The 23362-nt window shown below is 45.4% G+C and overlaps 1 protein-coding gene and 1 non-coding gene across 3 annotated transcripts; both read right to left on the bottom strand.

Moving 5' to 3' along the window:
* heatr1 (HEAT repeat containing 1) lies at positions 1 to 23008 on the bottom strand. 2 transcript variants are annotated; one of them, XM_064950857.1, is made up of 43 exons: positions 22888 to 23008; positions 22473 to 22633; positions 22128 to 22344; positions 21803 to 21944; positions 21583 to 21684; positions 21334 to 21474; positions 20980 to 21191; positions 20702 to 20835; positions 20375 to 20585; positions 20067 to 20184; positions 19724 to 19927; positions 19547 to 19635; positions 19240 to 19451; positions 17847 to 17968; positions 17426 to 17620; positions 17082 to 17238; positions 16479 to 16627; positions 16027 to 16219; positions 15625 to 15797; positions 15303 to 15473; positions 14931 to 15173; positions 14544 to 14675; positions 14353 to 14456; positions 14056 to 14202; positions 13812 to 13930; positions 11771 to 11892; positions 11415 to 11543; positions 10715 to 10933; positions 10397 to 10526; positions 10080 to 10243; positions 9846 to 9898; positions 9547 to 9670; positions 9256 to 9396; positions 8882 to 9174; positions 8527 to 8677; positions 8246 to 8404; positions 8002 to 8136; positions 7797 to 7901; positions 7448 to 7616; positions 2700 to 2854; positions 2365 to 2523; positions 2044 to 2152; positions 1 to 602 (listed from the first exon to the last, which is right to left on the bottom strand). In XM_064950857.1, exons 2-43 carry the CDS (start codon positions 22612 to 22614, stop codon positions 514 to 516), a joined length of 6435 nt encoding a protein of 2144 aa, XP_064806929.1. In that variant the 5' UTR covers positions 22615 to 22633; positions 22888 to 23008; the 3' UTR covers positions 1 to 513. The 2 variants fall into 2 exon arrangements, with proteins under 2 accessions (XP_064806929.1, XP_064806928.1); XM_064950856.1 differs by having other exon boundaries at positions 17082 to 17241.
* LOC135525392 (small nucleolar RNA SNORA14) lies at positions 11092 to 11222 on the bottom strand. Its single transcript, XR_010453160.1, has one exon. It is a non-coding gene; the product is annotated as a small nucleolar RNA SNORA14 (small nucleolar RNA).
* Positions 23009 to 23362: the final 354 nt, after the last annotated feature.

Genomic DNA, 23362 nt, shown 5'->3' on the forward strand with positions numbered 1-23362 from the left:
TTCCTTCATATTCAGCAGTAAGTAGTGCTGGATAAGCTTTCAAAAGCCTTTATTCAAATGTATTACAATGAAGAATTAGTTTACAAATGTATTATTTCAAATGTACATATTACATTGTATGACAATGTAACAAAACCAAGACTTAAAAAGTTCCCATAAGTTTTTCACAACACCTCCCCCCAAAAAGGGAAAAGACAACAGCAATAGCCTAACAAAATTAATACATTTTGAATTCCCTCAGGGTACATTTTGGGCTGATCATTTCTTCTCTTACTGCTAGAGATCCATCCTATATGTACCAGGTATCCAGTGACAAGCGGTACATGCAAACAAAGGTTAACCTCCAGTGTCTCCCATCTTTATGTTGATTGTTGCATGGCTCTGGGAAAAAGTTCATGTCTAAGCTGGGGGAGAGGGGCTGACGCTCAGACCTTCTTATAGAGGGACGTAAGTGGGCTACGGGTCGATCTGGGACCTTATATGGTGGCGAAGAGGGTGGAAGTGGGACGCAAGTTAGAAGTAACTCTGAAGAGGCTCTCCCAAGATGGTCTCCATCTCGTGGATCACCTTCTGTACTTGATGCTCCACCTCCTCGCATTCGTCTGTAACGGAGACACACACACACACACACACACACGTAAGCAGGGAAGTCGCAAAATGGTGGCCATCGACCAAGTTCGCCAACTACCCTAAACACGTTGATATTTACAGTGCCTTCAGAAAAGATTCATACCCCTTAATTTATTCCACATTTTTGTTGTGTTACAGCCTGAATTAAAAATGGTTGAATTGTTTCTCATCCATCTACACACAATAATCCCATCTCAAGGTGATGTTTGCAGATTAATTGAATATTAAATACAGAAATCTCATTTACATAAGTTAGGGAAAGGGGATACACCTAGTGTGTGTGTGTGTTCCGCATTTAACCCAACCTCTCAAGAGAAATGCCTTAATCGACGCCCACATCATCGGCACCCAGAAAGCAGTTGTTGTTGGGAGTTAACTGCTGTGCTCAAGGGCAGAACAACAGATTTTCAACCTTGTCCGCTCGGGGATTCAAACCAGCGGCTTGTCGGTTACTGGCCCAACACTCGTAACCGCTAGGCTACCTGCCGCCCAAGTATTCACACACCCGATACCTTGTAGAAGCACCTTTGGTCTCGATTACAGCTTTGAGTCATCTTGGCTGTCTGTATCAGCTTTGCACATCGGGATTTGGGGATTTTCTCCCTTGCACATTTTCAAAAGTTCTGTTAAATTAGATGGGGAGTGGCAGTGAACAGCAATCTTCAAGTCTTTCCACTGATTTTCTGGGCTTTGGCTGGACCACAAGGAGTTTCACATTGTTATTCTGAAGCTATTCCAGCATTGCTTTGGCTGTATGCTTGGGGTCATTGTCCTGTCGGAACATAAATCTATGCCACCCCAGTCTATGGTTGTTTGCACGCTGAAGCAGGTTCTCAAAGATTTGCCTGTATTTGGCTCCATTCATTGTTCCCCTCCATCCTTACCAGTCTCCCAGTCCCTGCTGATGAAAAGCATCCCCACAGCATGATGCTGCCAACACCATGCTTCACGGTAGGGATGGTGTTAGACGGATGATCAGCTGTGCCTGGTTTTCTCCAAACATAGCGCTTTGCATTCAGGCCAAAGAGCAACATTTTTGTCTCATCAGACCACAGAATCTTCTGCCTTATGCTCGGTCTTTCATGTGCCGTTTTGCAAACTGAAGGGGTACCGTCATGTGCCTTTATCTTAAGAGTGGCTTCAGTCTGGCCACTCTCCCACAAAGCCCAGATTGGTGAAGTGCTGTAAGACCGTTGTCCTTCTGGCAAGTTCTTATCTCAGCCAAGGAACTCTGTAGTTCTGTCAGAATAATCTTTGGGTTCTTGGTCATCTCCCTGACCAAGGTCCTTCTTGCCCTGTTGCTCAGTTTGACAGACATGTATGAAATATGCTAACATTGCAGAACCATTATAGCTGCAGAAAGAGATAAGTGTGGAGAAAAAGAAAAGAAAAGTGATGAGACAGTGAACCTACCCTCCATGAGTTCAGCCAGGAAGGGAATGGTCTCTGGTAGCAGGACCATGTAGTTCTCCCTCAGCTTAGAAGCCAGTTCCAGCAGCATCAGCAGGGCAGAGAAACGCACCTGGTGGGGGGGGGGGAAGAACGACAGGCCTTTATTTAAGTCACTGGATGATCACTTGTGGTCCTGGAGAGCTGCAGATGGGCAGGGTTTTTGTGCTGACCCAGCACTAACACACCAGCTAACTTTGGTCTTAATGATGACTTGAATCACATGTCTGTTGGTACTAGGTTGGGAAACCAATCCAACTTCTTCGCACTTCTCAGACGTCTCACCTTGGAAGAGCTGTGTCGCGTCTTCAGCAGGATCTGGTAGTTGAGTGTCTTCCACAGAGTGTCGTCACCCACGGCAACGCAGAACTGGCCCACGCACGGCACCAGGTGCTTGGTGACTCTGGTCTGGTAAACCTCCTCTCCACCCAGGGTGTTCTCCAACTACACACAAACAGGCAGATATTTATACACCACTGCTATAGGGGACCACAAGAATAGAATAGGGCATAAGGAAGAGGCGTACGGCATCCATATGAGGAAGTCCCTCAGTTGTAAAGCTTACCATTTTTGTGGATGAATCCTTTGCTATAGTGATGTGAGAGAGGGGTGAGGCTGACCTGATCGACCAGAGGGCTCATGAGGGAGTCGGCTCTCTCCTTGCTGACGAAGCGCTGCGTGTCGTACAGGCAGATCTTATGGAGGCAGTCCAGTATGTACTCCAGCAGTAGGCAACGCTTCTCAATGTTGTCCTCTGTGTCAAAGAATGCTTCATCTGAATGAGGAATGGATTAAAAGAGGAAAAATAAGCAAAATACTTAATCAGTCACGTGACTCAAAACCAACAGTGAACCAGAAATGGGCAGTGAACCAGAAATCCCCATTAAATACAACCTTTGTTGTCCAGCAAAGCCAAACTAATCCAGACACTTCATCTTAGATTCATAGACAGTATGACATATACAGTGGGGCAAAAAAGTATTTAGTCAGCCACCAATTGTGCAAGTTCTCCCACTTAAAAAGATGAGAGGCCTGTAATTGTCATCATAGGTACACTTCAACTATGACAGACGAAATGAGGAAAAAAAAATCCAGAAAATCACATTGTAGGATTTTTAATGAATTTATTTGCAAATTATGGTGGAAAATAAGTATTTGGTCACCTACAAACAAGCAAGATTTCTGGCTCTCACAGACCTGTAACTTCTTCTTTAAGAGGCTCCTCTGCCCTCCACTCGTTATCTGCATTAATGGCACCTGTTTGAACTTGTTATCAGTATAAAAGACACCTGTCCACAACCTCAAACAGTCACACTCCAAACTCCACTATGGCCAAGACCAAAGAGCTGTCAAAGGACACCAGAAACAAAACTGTAGACCTGCACCAGGCTGGGAAGACTGAATCTGCTATAGGTAAGCAGCTTGGTTTGAAGAAATCAACTGTGGGAGCAATTATTAGGAAATGGAAGACATAAGACCACACCAGACATGAAAAGGCATGAGCAGATAATCATCCCACATAACATCCCACCTATTCAACCACCAGAATTCAATCTGGACACTGACCCTCCAAAACGGAGGGAAGTAGAGAACGTTGTCCGAAGAGCAAGAGCGGCCTCGGCTCCTGGGCCTAATGGAGTACTATACAAGCGGATGTTCTACGCTTTCTTTGGAGGCTCATGAGGAAAGGCATGAGCAGATAATCATCCCACATAACATCCCACCTATTCAACCACCAGAATTCAATCTGGACACTGACCCTCCAAAACGGAGGGAAGTAGAGAACGTTGTCCGAAGAGCAAGAGCGGCCTCGGCTCCTGGGCCTAATGGAGTACTATACAAGCGGATGTTCTACGCTTTCTTTGGAGGCTCATGAGGATAGTGTGGCAGAAGGAAATAATACCAAAAGCATGGCGAAGGGCTGGTGGTGTGCTAATTCCGAAAGAGAAGGATGCGACAGACATCAGTCATTTCCGACCAATCTCCCTTCTCAACGTCGAAGGGAAGATCTTTTTCAGTATAATAGCACAGAGGCTGTCCACTTAACTGGAAAGGAACAAGTACATTGATACATCTGTACAGAAAGCAGGCATTCCTGGTTTCTCTGGTTGCCTGGGACATACTAGTATGATTTGGCACCAGATCCAAACAGCTAAGAAGGACAAGAGAGACTGTCATCTTCCTCGACCTGGCCAATGCCTTTGGCTCAGTTCCCCATGAACTCCTCTGAGAATCCTTCAACATTTCCCACATACCAGAACCCATCACTACACTGGTAAAGGCCTATTTCCAAGACCTGCAATTTTGTTTCACAACACCTGACTTCACAACAACATGGCAGCGCTTGGAAGTAGGCATAATGGCAGGCTGTACAATTTCACCTCTGGCCTTCACTATGGCCATGGAAGTCATTATCAGGGCATCGAGATGGGTAGTCGGCGGTGAGAGAACTAAGGAAGGGCTCTGTCTCAGACCTATCCCAGCATACATGGATGACATGACTACACTGACCACCCCTGCAGCATGCACCAGGCGGCTACTTGCAAAACTGCAGGATAACGTTAAGTGGGCCAGGATGAAAATCAAGCCAAGCAAATCTCGAAGCATCTCCATAGTCAAGGGACAGCTTAAAGATGTGAGGTTCTGCATTGGAGATGACCAGATACCAACGGTGTCTGAGCAAACCGTCAAGAGCCTGGGTAGATGGTACAACGAAAGCCTCCGGGATAAAGATCAAGTGCAGCAAGTAAGGCAGGACATCGCCGACGGTCTTGAGAACATCAACAAGACTCTACTGCATGGGAAGCTCAAGGTTTGGTGCCTACAGTTTGGACTTCTCCCCTGGGTAATGTGACCACTCACCCTCTATGAGGTCCCAATAACAACAGTGGAGAAGACGGAGCGAACCATTACCTCATACATGAAGAAATGGCTGGGTGTCCCACGATGCCTGAGTAACATCAGCCTCTATGGCAAAGGGGTCCTTGAACTACCTCTTACAAGTCCAACGGAGGAGTACAAGTGCTCTAAAGACTTCAGATGACATTGAAGGACTCCAAAGACCCGACCATTAGCAAGGCTGCACCTCCCCTACAAACTGGATGGAAATGGACAAAATCCAAGGCTGTGTAGCAAGCAACATCAGCCCTGAGACACCAAGACACTGTGGGGAATATCCAGCATGGATGAGGAGGCTTTGGCCTGGTAGCAAGCAAACCAACGTTCCATAAGGCAACAACATCTGAACGCAGGAAGCTGGTGGTCGAGGAGGTGCACAGACAGGAGGAGACTGCAAGAAGTGCAAAGGCTGTCTCTCTTGCTAAACAAGGGCAATGGATGCGGTGGGAAGGCCTGGAGGGGAGAAAGATCAACTGGAGTGCGCTTTGGCAAATGGAGGCAAGCAACGTCAGCTTCATCATAAGATCTGTTTATGATGTGCTTCCATCACCAAAAAACCTACATCAATGGTATGGCGAGGACTCGTCCTGCCCCCTCTGCCCAGCCCCAGCGACTCTCAGGCATATAATGACAGGTTGCAAGACCAGCCTCTCACAAGGCCGCTACACCTGGAGGCACAATCAGGTCCTCAAGAGCCTGGCTGCAGCACTTGAGACCAAGAGGAGTGCAACCAATTCATAATCTCCAAAAACAAGCAATCCCGTCAAAACAACAACATTCATCCGGGAGGGACAGAAAAGGCCCAAGCATCCTCCTACAAAGCCAGAAACTGGACACCTAGCCATGGCCCGGGACTGGAAGATGCTTGTCGATATTGGCCAGCAACTCATTTTTCCACCCGAGATTGCTTCTACCAACCTTAGGCCAGACATGGTACTCTCGTCCCCTTCACGAAAGGCTGTGTACATCACAGAGCTCAAGGTCCCGTGGGAAAACTCTGTTGAAGAGGCCTACGAGCGTAAGAAACTGTTTATTACACAGAGTTTGCAGCAGACGCAACTCAGCGTGGCTGGAATGCAAAAGTCTGGCCAGTTGAAGTGAGATGCAGAGGATTCGTGGCTTCTTCCACCATCAGGTTGCTGAAAGAACTTGGAATCCATGGACAGGCTCTGCGGCAGACCGTCAGAGCAGTTTCTCAAGCAGCTGAAAGAGGCAGCCAGTGGATCTGGATCAAACGGAAGGACCCTTGCTGGGCTATAACTTCATGACCCCCCACCCCTGCCCGAGAACCCAATTCAGATCCCTCCAACTTGCTCAGGGAAGAGGACGCCCCTGCCTTGCATAGTCCCGTGGGACATCTTAATTGGGCATGGGACACAAGCAAAGGCTTGATCACCCTTTAGCTGGCCACCTTTGATGAGGGTGTTTAGTGATTAAAGGCCGAAACACCCACTGATTCGAAGGCACACTACTGAGGATGTGTCCCAAAATTGACATCTTAACCCAGTCTAAGAAATAAACCTCCCATGCAACTCTGTCAACATCACGTGAGTGCATTCCATCTATTGGCACAATGGACAGTTTTTAACATCTCGTCCTGTGTTTTATGATTTTATATATATATATATATATATATATATATATATATATATATATATATATATATATATATATATATATATATATATATATATATATATATATATTACACATATATATATATATATATATATATTACACATACATATATATATATATATATATTTTACACATACATACATATATATATACATATATATTACACATACATACATACATATATATATTACACATACATACATACATATATATATTACACATACATACATACATATATATATTACACATACATACATACATATATATATATTACACATACATATATATATATTACACATACATACATACATATATATTACACATACATACATACATATATATATTACACATACATACATACATATATATATTACACATACATACATACATATATATATATTACACATACATATATATATATTACACATACATATATATATATTACACATACATATATACATATATATATATATATATATATATATTACACATACATACATATATATATTACACATACATACATACATATATATATTACACATACATACATATATTACACATACATACATATATTACACATACATACATATATTACACATACATACATATATTACACATACATACATATATATATATTACACATACATACATATATATTACACTTACACATACACATATTACACATACACACATATATATATATATATATATATACACATATACACACACATTACACATACACACAACATTACACATACACACATACATTACACACATACATTACACATACACACATACATACAAATAAATAAGAGAGAGCGAGAGGACCCACCTGTCTTTGTGACGTTGGTCTGACGGAGCAGGTCAGAAAAGGGCTTGACCAGGTGACCGGCAAACAGGACAAAGAGCCCCTTGAGCCTGTCTGCGATGCTGTCCGATAGGCGGTAGAAGGTCAGCAGGCGGTCCTTGGCTACGCTCTCAGTCTTGCACCAATCAAAGAGCTGCATGGGCATAAACACAGTTAAGCACCATGACTCTTCAAGTGATTACATTTGGACTAATACTGGGAGATAAGTGTGCTTTGGGAATTAGGGTACCATCTAATAAAAAATAAAAAAAATAAAGGAAAACACAAAACATCTGAAGTAGGACATCGTAGATTCTCAAGTAATGATGCTTACTTTGAAGAACAGGGGCCTGAAGGAGACTTCAGATAGCTTCATAACCATGGCGAGGAGACAGTCGATCACATAGCCCTCAATCTCCTTGGTCTTCTCCAGATCACCCTGTAAAACAAACACGACAGTCTTAACTATGGCAGAAAAAAAACAAAGAATTTAGCGAGTGCCATTCAAACCTTTATGAGTTCAACAGAGACAGACGTACTTGGCAGTGTTGGGCCCGGAAGTCCAGCGCAATTAGGAAGAAGTACGTAAGCTCTGATTGGTGGGAGGTCAGCTGATCCTTCTCCATGTGACCAATGTGCTCCTTCAAGATGCTCATCAGGGGACCCAGCTGGCTCTGTGAAAATGAAAGGAGAAACACTCAATACATGACCACACAAGGTGAACATAATTAATTTCCTCCATCCATACATATCACAGGCCATTCTAGGTAATTCACCACCTACCTGTTTGGAGTTCACCATCTTGCTGTAGCACTTGGTGAGTGTGGGCAGCAGGACCCTGGGGGGCACCTTGGTGGCCACAGTGGTCCTGAGGGAGGCCAGTCGCACGGCCAGCTGTGGGGCGGCGGTGGCCTTCTCTGCCACCCGCGTCAGTCGAGCCACCTGGGGGACACATTACACCGTTACATCATTTCAGTATGACAGGTCCCATTCGATGTATATGTTTACTACACGTTTATTATGATAGAAACCAGATGGTTTGTGTATGAAATAGTAGACGTTACCTGAAGCAGTGTGTCCTGCAGGTAGGGACTGATGAAGTGAGGCAGGGTCTCAGTGACGCGTTGCAGGGCTGTGACAGCACTCAACATGTAGATCTCATTAGACAACACCTCTTTTCTCTCGGTTAGAGACTGCAGCACCGCCGGCATCAGCCTGACAACATGAGGGGACTTGAGTCAAACTTCTGACACCACATTAGTGACAGTTTACCTAGGGTATATTATTTGTAAATATTTGTGTACTATAAAAGTGTTTATAGGAAAATATAAAAATATGAGTAATTGATTTAACAAATGCACTGGTCTGTGACCTACACTGCCTGTATCTACTGTGAACACAGAAGCGTAGACTGTCTACCTGGGCAGCTGTGGGATGGCGAGGGCCTTCAGAGTGCTGGCCACCTCGGCGATACACAGTAGGGCACTGCCCATCACGTTCTTCTCCTCCTCCGGTGACACCACAATCTCCACGGCCTGGTTCAGCACCGGTACAAACGCCTCCTTATGATCCGAGCCAAAACTGCGACACAGCAGCTTGAGGCTGTAGAGGGCTGTCTGCCTGTTGATGGCCTGCTCCTCCTCCATGACTTTGCCATGACCACGTCCCACAATGGCCAGCAGGTCGCCTTTCAGGTCCAGAAGCACTGTCACCTGGGGTGAGAGGTCAAAGGTCAGGACTACCCCCAACTACTCAAAACATACACACAGATTATCCCCAGTCTGTGTACTAACCTGCTCCTCCTGCCACTGGGTTTTCTGCTGCAGCTTGTTGTTGAGCAGCTCCATTGCCTTCCGCCTCACAGATGGCAGTTGGTTACCCATTAGGCCTCGCATCACCGTGATGAACGTAGCCGTGGGCAACAGGGCGTTCACCTGGCAATTTAAAACACATAAAAAAGAAACATAGGATCTCACAATGCCAACCTGGCTGTTTTTTTTCTAAATATTGTAACAACCTTGGTTTGCCTTTATTTTCTATGATTGAGAAGAGCACACGTCTTTCCGTCTCTGTGGCAGACTTACTTTGTCCAGGACATCGTAGGCCTTGTTGAGCAGAGCTCTCCAGAACTTGCCAGTTGGTTTGTCAGTGTTCTCCTCCACACAGCGAGCCACAGTGTGGATGTAGCAAAGGATCTCCTCCAGAAGACTTAAAAGGACATCAGAACAACATTGTGATACAGGGATCATTTATAACATTCTAAGATCTGCTTTTTATCTTACAGTCAAACAAATTGAAATCACCATTGAATTGTTTTTTTTTAACATTTTTTAAATCACCAATTCCTTGCTCCACATGTTTGGTTAGTCTAAGTAAGCCTCACCTTTGCTGTAGCTTCTGCAGAGAATCCTCCACGATGTCACCGCACGCCGCAATCTGGAAGAGACACACACACGTTTAACAAAATACACTGATACATGACAGACGTTAAAACTTGAGTTTCATAGCATTTTCCCAGATCTGGTTTTGCTGTCTTGTCAATGGTGTCAACTGTCTTGCTAATAGTATTGGCAAGAGAGCACAAACAGATCTGGGAACCAGGCTACAGTTGTATTACCATTCCCACAAAGCTGCCGGCGGCCAAGAGTTGGGCCATGAAGGAGACCGAGAGGAACTTGAAGTGGCGCAGCTCTTTGCTGCTGTGGGCCTCCATGTTGAAGATCAGCTCCTCTGCCTTCTCCTTCTCGGCTCCCTTGCCACGTGTTGGCCTCTTCACAGGTCCTGCACAAAACAAAAATGGAGTACGGTGTAAAAAAATTTAAATTGGTCCCTAAAGAGTATCTGTCTTGATGTTAGCTTTGTTATATAAACCCACACAGGACTCCCAGCCTTCACAACAGACCAAATGCATTGCAGGTTTGTTGAGTTTCTCACCGTCCTCTTTGTCCTGCGGCAGAGCCATGAGATACTTCAGGATTTTTATGAGAGAGACGAGCTGTTCCTCCACCTCAAACTCACAGCACACTGAGATCCAGAACTCCACGTCCCTCTCCAACGCAGCATCCTGAGAAGAGACGGACAAACATGGAGGCTTAAAGCATTTCCTGAAGATTTTGCGCATAAATCCTAGAGCAAATTCCAAAGACACTTGTCAGAGGCCATAGACACACCTAAAAACACACGTGCACACCTTATTAAGTAGTATATTCCATTGTGTTGATATTTCAGTCAAGCGTTTTTTGCACGGCCTACCTTATCTGTGGCGTTGGTCTGGGTAGCGTGCTGCTTGAACATGAGCAGCAGTAGGACCCAGAGGAAGCGGGCGGGCCCCAGGGTGGTCATCAGCTGGGACAGGATGGGCAGACGGCGGTGTTCGGGCACGTGGGGCAGTGCGTCGGCGAATACGTGCACGATGCGTGTCACCACCGCCTCCATGTGAGCGGTTGACTCGCCGTCGCCACTCTCATTGGCCTAGAAACAAGCAAAACAGACATGTGTTTTTCTGAAAAGTGGGAAGTAGAGAGAAACTCAGCAACCATGCCAAACTAGTGTGCAGGTTGCTCACACAATGCTTAAACATCCTTTAAAAAGAGACAACCAACAACAATTGACGTCATAGCCCTTGTGATGAATGTCCTAGAGCTGAAATAACCGAGAGCCACTGACACGCGGCCCTCAGCTTTGGATCTCTAGTTTGATCTAGCATCCTTCCTTGTCCCAGAAGCTAACATTAGCAACTAGGGGGTTTACGAGAATGCACAAGACATTTGTTTTTGATGAACATTTGTTTTTGATTGGCATTTTACCACCCACATCTCCAGTGTTCATGTAATGCCAACCGAGACAACACATGATGAATTATTCACATTTGTAGCATATTAGATGAGTGGAAGTGAGACAATGGCCAGGCCAAAGCTGTCCTACATCACTGACCGCTTGTTGGTTGACTCACCTTGATGAGGGCAGGGATGACCGTCCGGACGGTCTTGTTGATGACCTGAAAGCTGTAGGTGTCGTCCAGACGCATGATGTTGGCTCCCATGAAGGTGAAGATGGGCATGATGTTGTGTAGGACTTTTTCCTGGGAATGAATAGAAAGGGGGGGTCAAAGGTAATTGGAAACACACTTTAGATTGGAAACAGTTTCTGATGGTTTACAGATGGCTCTGTGATGGTTGCGAGATGGTACTTCGAGAGGTTAATTCCGTGATGGCTGAGAAATGGTTGTGTGACGGATGAGAAATGGTTGTGTGACGGACGAGAGAATGCTTTTGAGATGGCTGAGAGATCACTGTGTACAGCACTCACAGGGAAGATACCAGCCACGCTTCCCAAAAGGAGCAGTGCATGATGGTGGGTCTGGGGCATGTCGGACATCCTCACACACTGCACCACAACCTCCACGTTGAACTTGTCCTCATCCAGCACATCTGAGCGTGGAAGACAAACAGTCAGTCACACACACATTTTAGAAAAGCATTTAAAAAATAATAATATATATAATATATATACACACACACACACACACACACATACACACACACACACACACACACACACACACACACACACACACACACAGTGGGGGAAAGAAGTAGTTAGTCAGCCACCAATTGCGCAAGTTCACCCACTTAAAAAGATGAGAGGCCTGTAATTTTCATAGGTACACTTCAACTATGACAGACAAAATGAGAACCCCCCCCCCCCAGAAAATCACATTGTATGATTTTTAATTAATTTATTTGCAAATCATGGTGGAAAATAAGTATTTGGTCAATAACAAAAGTTTATCTTAATACTTTGTTATATACCCTTTGTTGGCAATGACAGAGGTCAAAGTTTTCTGTAAGTCTTCACACACTGTTGCTGGTATTTTGGCCCATTCCTCCATGCAGACCTCCTCTAGAGCAGTGATGTTTTGGGGCTGTTGCTGGGGAACACGGACTTTCAACTCCCTCCAAAGATTTTCTATGGGGTTGAGATCTGGAGACTAGCTTGGCCACTCCAGGACCTTAAAATGCTTCTTACGAAGCCACTCCTTCGTTGCCCGTGCGGTGTGTTTGGGATCATTTCATGCTGAAAGACCCAGCCACGTTTCATCTTCAATGCCCTTGCTGATAGGAGGTTTTCACTCAAAAATCTCACGATACATGGCCCCATTCATTCTTTGCTTTACACGGATCAGTCGTCCTGGTCCCTTTGCAGAAAAACAGCCCCAAAGCATGATGTTTCCACCCCCATGCTTACATTTACATTACATTTAAGTCATTTAGCAGACGCTCTTATCCAGAGCGACTTACAAATTGGTGAATTCACCTTCTGACATCCAGTGGAACAGCCACTTTACAATAGTGCATCTAAATCATTAAGGGGGGGTGGTGAGAAGGATTACTTATCCTATCCTAGGTATTCCTTGAAGAGGTGGGGTTTCAGGTGTCTCCGGAAGGTGGTGATTGACTCCGCTGTCCTGGCGTCGTGAGGGAGTTTGTTCCACCATTGGGGGGCCAGAGCAGCGAACAGTTTTGACTGGGCTGAGCGGGAACTGTACTTCCTCAATGGTAGGGAGGCGAGCAGGCCAGAGGTGGATGAACGCAGTGCCCTTGCTTGGGTGTAGGGCCTGATCAGAGCCTGGAGGTACTGCGGTGCCGTTCCCCTCACAGCTCCTACTGCTTCACAGTAGGTATGATGTTCTTTGGATGCAACTCAGCATTCTTTATTCTCCAAACACGACGAGTTGAGTTTTAACCAAAAAACTCTATTTTGGTTTCATCTGACCATATGACATTCTCCCAATCTTCTTCTGGATCATCCAAATGCTCTCTAGCAAACTTCAGACGGGCCTGGACATGAACTGGCTTAAGCAGGGGGACACGTCTGGCACTGCAGGATTTGAGGTTTTGCAGGTCTACAATTTTGTTTCTGGTGTCCTTTGACAGCTCTTTGGTCTTGGCCATAGTGGAGTTTGGAGTGTGACTGTTTGAGGTTGTGGACAGGTGTCTTTTATACTGATAACAAGTTCAAACAGGTTCCATTAATACAGGTAACGAGTGGAGGACAGAGGAGCCTCTTAAAGAAGAAGTTACAGGTCTGTGAGAGCCAGAAATCTTTCTTGTTTGTAGGTGACCAAATACTTATTTTCCACCATAATTTGCAAATAAATTCATTACAAATCCTACAATGTGATTTTCTGGAATTTTTTCCCTCATTTCGTCTGTCATAGTTGAAGTGTACCTATGATGAACATTACAGGCCTCTCTCATCTTTTTAAGTGGGAGAACTTTTGGTGGCTGACTAAATACTTTTTTGCCCCACTGTATATATGTAAAAAAAAAGTTTTTAGTCTTCTCACCTTTGCTGACGGGTCCTCCGTCAGGGGAGAGCTTCTGGCAGACATTGAGCAGGCAGCCGAGGATAAGCTGCTTGGTGTACTCTAGGTTGCCTCGCTCCACGGTGGACGTCTCCAGACATCTGAGTGGCCAAAGAGGAACAAAGTGTTTTTGCGGCGCATACTAAATAGTGCGCTGGTGTAGATAAGCGGGAACATGGTTGGCCTTGGTCAGGCTGAGGCTCAGAAAGTGTGCAGCTGGTTGTACCTGGAGAGCAGGCTGAAGAGAGCGGGCACCAGCATCTGAGGCCTCTTCAGCTTCTTCTTGTGCTGCAGCAGCTCCAGGATGAGAGTCACCCTCTGCCAGGACACAGTGCCCTCTTTCGGCACTGCCTGAGGAGTGTCCTGGGCCTTCCTATATAAAGCACAGAAACACAGTGGCTCAAGTCATGTCCATCATAGTGGCTCCAAGTCAAATTGCATTTTAACCAATGAAGTTGATTGAATCTCTTTTTTAAGGCTTATTGTAATCAAATGTAGGCCAGTTAGAGTAGATGTTACTCACCTCTGCAGCATCTTGCTCCTGCGGGTCTGCTGTACTGACACGGTGACTTTGGGCTTCTCTGCTGGGGCTAGCTCGTTAGCTACCAGCTCGCCGTCCACAGCAATCTAGTGAGAGGATAGCATTAGCATCTTGTGTGGTGGTAGTGAATGATGGCTTCCCTGTAGATACAGTATGCAGAGGTTCCTCCTCACCCCTTTGAAGACACTGCTGATGGTCTGGGCACAGACAGGACTCCTGCTCTCCACCAGCAAGTCAAACATCACCCCCAGGAGCCTCTGCTGGACCTTCTCATCTCCGAGGGCTGAGTAGAACGCCTTGGTGATCTGAGAATGAACAACAGGGTCATGTTCAGTAGGAGCAAACGGGAGAAAACATTTTGAAAAGGTAGATGAAAAATGAGGGTTGTCATTGTAGACGTTTCAAAACGTCTACATTTTTTTGTGCCCACTGAACATGACCCAGGCAATAGGCGGGTATTTTGACGGCACAGAAATGAGTAGCATACAGCCTTGGCATCATCCCAGAGTATGGTCATATGGATTTCAGTCAGGGAGAGCCATGCTGCTACAGTAGCGTACCTGTTCCAGGGCGATGATCTGAAAGCAGGGGATATCAGGGTAGGGTTTAGACACCGTGCCTAGGGCCTTGATGAAGAGCTCCAGGCAGTCCTGGTCCTTCACCACGAGGGGGGCTGCCTGCTCATTGTACTTCCCTAGGACCAGCTGCATGAGCAGGGCCTCGTCCTTTAGGACAGTGGGGTTCTCTGGCCCGCTCTGCTCCAGCAGGCGCTCCAGGACAGGCATTAGGACAGACAACACAGACTAAGAGGAGAAGAAAAGAAGACAGGGATATAAAACATGGCTTTACAAAAAAATCCGATGCCCAGATAAGAGGTTTCACATTCCATCAAGGCCTTCTTATATTTCTGTTGTCATTCCCTGTCCACTCACCTCTCCATTGACCTCTCCCAGAGCCCTCAGAATGGTCTTGGCAGTGTAGGCAGGGCAGTTGGCCACCTGGACACCCAGCAGCAGCTCCTCCAACCCCACCAGCAGCTTCTTGTCCCGGGCCTTGCCTTTCCCTGTCCCTGTTACAGCCTCCTCATAGAGCTTCCCCAGGGCCTAGAGAAAAACACATTTGGATAGTGTGTGTAGAATAACATTTACTGTCAATTTAACATGTAATAAATGTGCGCAAGTGTGTTTTATTTATATTTGATACGCAACGTTTCATTGAGGATACAAATGAGGTACGTGTGTGCACGCCTCTCACCTGGCTGAGGTGAGTTGGGCCAGTGGTGAGCTCCTCGGTGGTCTTCAGCAGCCTGTCTATGATGGGGTGGAAGGGAGAGCTATCCACCTGGGCTAGTGTCTGGAGGGTGGCTGTGGCTGCCCTCCTCACCTCCCGGACAGGGGAGCTCAGACAGGCCAGCAGGGACAGTACAACTATAGAGGGAAAACCATATTTAGAACTTTGTTATACCATCACTACTCAATCCATCTGCTCGTAACTCCACTAATACCTTCTCCATAGTCCTACCAGGGCGTGATTGTTGAGACGTGGGTTTTTATTACACGGTCATATAAAGAGCAGGCAATAAGCTTTAATACACAACTGATGGTAATTTTCAGACTACGTCAAACTCTATACATCAAATACAATTCTCCAGGCTACCTGGTGATGAGCCTGATGCCAGCAGTGTGAGGGTCTTCCCTGGCTGGGTGCTGAGGATGGCCCTGCCCACATAGAGGGCCTGGGTTTGCAAAATGGCATTGACCTTACAGTCCAGCTGGTCTCCTAGGTTACTGCCGTAACCCCACACCAGACTCAGGAACTTGAAGAGCTCCAGGGGATCACTCAGGTGGACCTGGGACAAATGGAGGGGGTTGAGGAATAGAATAATGTGGACAGAGTGAGGCAGTTGACAGTAAAACAAGATATTTCTTTCTCTTACATACTTCCACAAAAACACGACCTTACATTTTAATGATTAAATCATTGTTCAATTGTAGCCTCCTTAGAGGAATTCTGGACTTTCCCTCTATTGAAGCGATGCTCCAATGAGTGGAGTTGAAGCGTCGGTCTGTGCACTGAAATCCATTGTGAAACATATCAAGATTCAGTACCTGAAAGAGCAGCTTCATCAGGGCCTTGAAGCTGGCTGCCATGTGCCCCTGGCCTGCCCCTGTGATGAGGACGTCAAACAGGCGACACAGCAACCGGAGGTAGCAGCAAGTGTTGGTGTCCAGCTTCTCTGGGTTCCACCATGTCTCACCTGACAGGCAACACAGACAGGAAGCAAACAGTCCATCAGTCTCTTTCCCTTTAACTCAGTGTGTGACAAAGTGACTAAAAGAATTGGTGATAGCAGAGTCATAAACATAATGAAAAACAATATTTTAATTGCTTTAAAATATATATTTTGTTTTCACACTGCTGCTACTCGCTGTTTATTATCTATGCATCGTCACTTTACACCTACCTACATGTACATATTACCTCAACTAACCTGTATCCCCACACATTGACAGTACCGGGACCCCTTGTATTTAGCCTCGTTATTTTATTGTGTTACTTTTTTATTTGATTTACTTTTGTTTATTTAGTAAATATCTTCTTAACTACATTGTTGGTTCAGGGCTTGTAAGTAAGCATTTCACGGAGAGGTCTAAACCTGTTGTACTCGGCGCATGTGACAAATAAAAAAAAATTGGATTTGATCGACTTACCTTTGAAGGAAGTGTCATGGCACTTCAGGTTGGATATGAGCCCTCTGAGCAGTGACACCAGCAGCACCGCATACTCTGTATCCATGCTCTGCCCTGCCCTGAGCCTCTGCAGGTACTCTGCCAGCCCCACAGAGAAGGAGAGAGACACACCCTCCTGCTGCTGGCAAGACAACAGAAGAAAATAAGGTAAACCATTTCATACGGACTTCAACGGTCCAGAAAAGCATAGAGCGGGATAAGGAATCGCAGGATACGTTTTTCTTTATAAATACAAAGACGGAAAGTGAATATCACAAGAGACATCTGTCATTTATGTAGTTGTACAAACTGCCACTCCCTCTCACCGTAGGCATATCTTTCTGGGCGAGTTCCAGTATTGCAGGCTCCAGCAGGGAGTAGACACTCTGGGCTGTGTGGAGGTGCTGGGTCTCACTCATGTCCCCCAGGCCTTGCAGTAAGGTCTGGCTCAGCACCAAGAACGCTGCCCTCTCCCTCAGGCTGCCCCGCTGGACTGCTACCAGCCCAGCCAGCTTCTCCAGCTAGCAGACATGCAAATTAGGTGAAGGGTGAGTTGTTTTACTCGGGACCCTTTCAAATTGAACACAACAAGTTCATCTAAATTCCTGGTGCCTAACCTAGTTAGCAAAGATCTCTAAAAATCACTAGATCAGTGTAAGGAAAGGAACACCGTTTTGTTTCCATTGCACTCGGAATTCAATTGAACTTGACTTAGAAAGGCCACCAAATGATCACTAATTCACTCACAGCATTGCGTTTGGAGAAGGGGTCCATGTTAGACAGGTTCTTGGTCAGTGTTGAGATGAGATGCTGGTTGGCCAACCCAATGAAGTCCGGCTGAGAACTCCTCTCCAACACGGCCTTGAGCGCTGTAGAGCAGAGGGGAGAGATAGGAAGTAGTTACAGTGCCGGACCAATATATTGGCACCCTCCCACTTTTCTTAAATCATTTCTTCTAAAATAAGTTTTTAGCCCTCGCCATAGGTTTTTTGATGTGATTCAGATCTGGACTCTTTGCTGGCCACTAGAACAGTCCAGCAGTTCTTCTTGAAACATTCCTGAGTACTGGTTGATGCGCGTTTGAGGTCATCGTCCTGCTGGAAGACCCACAACCTTCAATGGAGATCAGCTGATATGTATTGCCAAAGAGCTCTAACTTTGTTTCATTGGTTCACAGAACATTTCCACCAGGACTTAAGCTTGTTTATGTGTTTTTTTTTTTAAGAACTTCAATAAGGCTTCCTCGTGTCTCCTTCAGCAGTGGGTTCTTCCTTTGTTTACTGGCAACCAAAATAAGCATTCAAACACCTTTCCTACACTCAAACATAGGGAAGATTCAAAAATTCTGCAGGGCTGCCTCTAGTACTGGGGGCCTCAAATGTGTGCAAGACATCATGAAATCAAAATATTAATAAGGTGTTTTGTATTGCAATGTTGAACATAATGTTCAAAAACTGTATATCTGTTGGAAGGCTATGGATCTTCCAGCAGAACAACCCTAAACACACATCAAAAGAACCTTGGAATGGTTCAAGAAGAAACTCTGGGCTGTTCTGGAATGGCCAACAAAGAGTCCAGATCTGAATCACATCCATACCCTGTGGCAAGTGCTGAAAACAGCAGTTGGTGGAGGGAAACCCTCAAACATTGAACAATAAGGGCAGTTTGCTGCTGTAGAGTGGGCCAAATTGTCCAGTAGAAAAGTGCAGCAAACTCAATTGATGACTTCAAGAAGCATTTGTTAGCAGTTATCTTGGCCAATGGCTGTGCAACAAAGTACTAGCTCAGGGATGGCAATAATTTTGACCATGCATCTTTATTTTCTAAATAAAAATTGATAACTTAAGTTCCTTATTTAAGGAGAAATAGGGAATTAATTTAAGAAAAATGTGCAAGGGCGCCAATATATTTGGCCGGCACTGCATAGTACATATACCTTCTTATTCTCTGGAAGTAGACAATCCTAACAATCTGAATTTTTATTTAGATTAGTGGGGTCAAGCTAGAGTATACGGGTATATATGATCTCTCTATTTACCAAAGTACCCTCCATAGCATTCTCAGTAAAGTGTTTACAAGTGTTCTCAGAGACAAAAAAAAAAAATACATTTATTGTGAAACCATTTTCTAATGCATTTACCATGGGCCCATCCCTGAGTGAGGTTGTGCTGGGATATGATGGTGGACTGGGCCACACAGGTGGCCAGCTGGAGGTCTGGGGAGTCGGGCAGGGCCGAGGTGACCACAAGAAAGGGCAAAAGACCCCAGACGACACAAGTCTTAAGGTCAGAGTTCCCTTCAAGCAGTCTGGGTTCATCCAGAACCCTCACTGCCTCCTTCAACACTGGACACCTATGAGGAAGCACAAGCCATTCAATATCACACTACGGATTTGGAGTTATTTGGGGAATTTAAGTGCATTTGAAAGAACTGAAAACAGCATTAACCAGTTTCCAGCATTTGAGAGGTCGACACGTTGTAGCAATGAGAGGAGACATGACACAGTGTCCTCTGGATCCAGGTGATCAACGTAGAGCTGTGGAGGGAAATATGATAAGTTAGGTTCAATCACTAGTAGATTCCAATATGAATGTGCTTGAAAGTCTCATGTTCCAGCCAGTTACCTCCAGGGCCTTCAAGGTTGCAGCCACCACCTCTGGGACGTCATCCTTCATACGCTCCAGCAGAGCCTCCTTCAGGAAGGCCTGGTCAAAACCCCCCTGTCCTGAGGTAACAATGCCCATCAGGTGTTCCACAGCCATGTGCCTCACAGAGGGGAGCGGGTGCTTTAGGCTCAACACGAGGGAGGTGTCAGAGTCCCCGAGGATCTGTAGCGCAAAAGACAGCGGAGAGTAAGAAAACAAAAGGACACAGAATGGCTTTGAGGAGGTCGAGCTGATCTCCTTAGATCTCGGCCTAAGTGCAGCCTTCACCCGGAACCTTCTCAGCCAGGGCGCTGCTGCTTACCTGGTACTTGCCGCTGCTCATGGACAGGGAGATGAATTGGTGGAAGAGGTTCTTGTCCTCTGCGCTAGAGAGGTCACCCACATGGCCCTCCAGGACCATGTACAGAGCACCTGGGTGCCTGCAACAACAGACATGTCAGTGTAATGAATATACACACAATGGAGTGGGTAGGAACGAGGACACAAGTGTGGGTACTGTGGTTCAGCAGCTGAGAGAATAACTTCAGTTTGGCTACTACCAATTGAAAGGGAAGCAATTGCAACAGTGATGTAAGAAGCACCCAATGAATGCCAAAAGGCCCAACTTACTTTGACTCAAACAGTCGGACTAATGGCAGCAAGCGCTGGTTGAGGGAAGTGACACCCTCAGCAGAGAGCCGACTCTGGGAGAGGTATTCCTCAAGTAGCATCTTTGCTACTGTGTTATCAAGACCACCAGACAGTGGAAGGCCTTGAAGGACAGACTCAAACAGGTTCCCATGGCGGGTGCTCTCTGAGGGCTCCTCAGTCTCCATCTCATCTATCAAACAAAAGACAACACTTTTATCTTTCATATTAAAGGGATTCAATGGCAATATACATATGCATCCAGGTTAAAAAGCAAAGAGTCAGGTGCAGGTATACACTGCTACTCACCAGTGTCGGTGGTGACAACAGCATGAACCAGGTGAGGCAGCAGGTAGCGTAATAAGGGACTGATGTCATGAACTGCAGCCATTGCCTGGAGGGAGGGGACCAAGGAAGTCACAGCACACAGCTGGCCAAAGGATCTAAAGGACCATTTTTAAATAAAACACAGAGAATGCCAATTAAGAAACACCAAACAATCCTATGATGCTCTAAAATGACACACACTCAAAGTGATGAAATAGTTTCAAAAAGTATAATTCTTCCTATTCCACTTCTTCACTCACTTTGGGCCGACAGTGCCCTCCTTCTGGTTCTGCAGGAGGACGATGAGGCAGCCCAGGCCCTCTTTGGGCAGCACAGGCTCCTTGCACAGTGACTTGCTGATCTGCAGGGCCAGGATGTCCACCAGCTGGGCCTCCATCACCACTTTCACAGCCAGCTGGCACACTATCATGTAGGTGGCAGCCTTGTAGTCTGTCAAAGAGGACTTCAAACCCTGGAGATACAAAGGAAATGGTCAGCATGAGCTGAACAGTGTCCTCATGGTTTATTCCTAAACTTCAATAAAAAAAAAAAGTTTCTGTATCAACGCCTCAAAATAGAATGGTTTCTTATGAAGCTTAAATGCAGTATCTAACCTTCTGAACATAAGGCAGCAGCTTGGATATGATTGTGTCAGACACTTTCTCCACAGCATCCAAAGCCGGTACAATAGTGGAGGCATAAAAAGAGAAAATCACTCGAAGCTGGGCACAGTTGCCAGAATGTCCTGAATATCCCTGCAAAGAAAGAAGTCCAACAAAAACAGGTCAAGATGAGGCACTGTGCTTGATACCTGAGCATACATACAATCTATATTGAGGTATAAGGCAGTGTATTGGGTTTACCTTGATTGACTTCGTGACCAGGGTGCAGATGAAATCCATGAAGCCCAAGTCTTTGTAACAGTGAGTGATTAGGGTTCCTCTGGCCAAAGGAACTCCTGGTGTCTGTGAAGAAATCAACACATTGATTACATGCTGATTATAATGAAAAGTAACAACAAAATCTATCAACTTCCAATAGTTGTTATGCTCATAAATCCTAGCTAGCTTCTATAGCAATTACCTGTAGCCCCTCAAGCCAATTCCATCGGTTAGTGGGGTCCTTTAACTTAAAGAGCTGAATGACTCTGACAAACACTTTAGTCTCGTGATAGGGCAAGGCACAGGCAAGCAGTGTGTCAACATTATACAGGTGGATGTGGAACCTGCAGGGATGAAAGAGAATAACAACCAATATTAACACAATGTCAATAAAACAAATTCAATATGAATAGGCTACAAACAGTGAGGCAATGAAAACAGCAGCTTAGACATTTTCCTGCAAATGTAAACATAACACTTGATTGAAAGGATATCCTATAGATAGAAAAATGGGGGGAGGGGGGCACCTGTGTACAAGCCACTCAATGCACTTCTGGGCAGGCTTGAGTAGAAAGTATGGGGACAGGCGTGTAAGAAACAGGGAGATGCCTGCGTCCAGTTTCTTGTTGACCTCCTTGGACTGGACACTGCGCTCCATGCCCACTGAGGCTTGGCTGAAGAGTGTCTCCTGGAACTCACTGAATGCAGGCTCGATGCCCATGAGTTCCTCGAGCCCTGTGCATCCTAAATTGCAACAGAAAAGAGATGGTCAGGAAGAGCAGCTGAGAAGTTTAAACAGTAGTCATTTAGAAGACAACAAGCTGCAACAGTGAAGTCAAGACTGTCACCAGGAAGACCCATGTCAAACGTACCAAGTGCAAAGAAGGTGCTTCTATCCATTCTGGAGGCATCTTTAGGGTCAAACAGTAGGGATGCAACCTCCCGACGAGTGAGCAGATTGGGGTCATTTTGTGGCAAGGCCAGGCGTTTCAACTGGTGGGCTAAAGATGTCATTGTGTCAGGTTCTCAAGATCTGTTGGGAGAGGCAATCATTATAACGTTACCTTTGACATTGTACTGCATATTTCTAGTACTAGTTAGTTAACGTTAGCTAACTGTTAGCTAGCATTTTTTTTGCCGGCTGCTAGCCCATAGTTCATAAACGTCCAGCTTTAACACCCGAAGCTATGCGCTACTACATTACTAGGGTCATTCTTCTGTAGATTTAAAAACACAACATACGATAGATATAAAACATTATTATTGTAGAGTTAGTTATTACTGTACCTCGGGTCCACACTCCTACTTTCCCACACGTGCGTTTTCTCTGACCTCTCTGATGGTATTCAAATCCGGTTCACCACATGTACTTCAAAATAAAAGTGGTCAAACCACAGCCTTTTTCTATTTTTTTTCAGTAAAAAATGATATGCTGTTTTCAATGCAGTAAAATTACACAGCAGTCATTTTAGAGAGTTGAAATAACATAAAAAGCCTTTGTCAGTGATAAGAAAGCGAAAGTCCTCCAGCCCTCTCTGTTCAACTCCAGTCCACAGGGTGCCGGTAAAGCACCAGTGAAGTGTGTTTACCGCAGGCATAAAACAGAAGAAGATTGCGTCACGTCACCGTTGACCGCGAAGGAGAGAACTGTCGTTCATACTCGTGTGATATTTCATTTTCGTGCGGGTTTTATCATGGTTATTTTGAGAGTCCTTTGTAAATGAAATGTTATTTGTAAGTATTCTGAGATGAGTTGTGTTTG

The sequence above is a fragment of the Oncorhynchus masou genome, chromosome 31 (assembly GCF_036934945.1).
Source record: "Oncorhynchus masou masou isolate Uvic2021 chromosome 31, UVic_Omas_1.1, whole genome shotgun sequence".
In the NCBI taxonomy this organism is placed as follows: domain Eukaryota; kingdom Metazoa; phylum Chordata; class Actinopteri; order Salmoniformes; family Salmonidae; genus Oncorhynchus; species Oncorhynchus masou.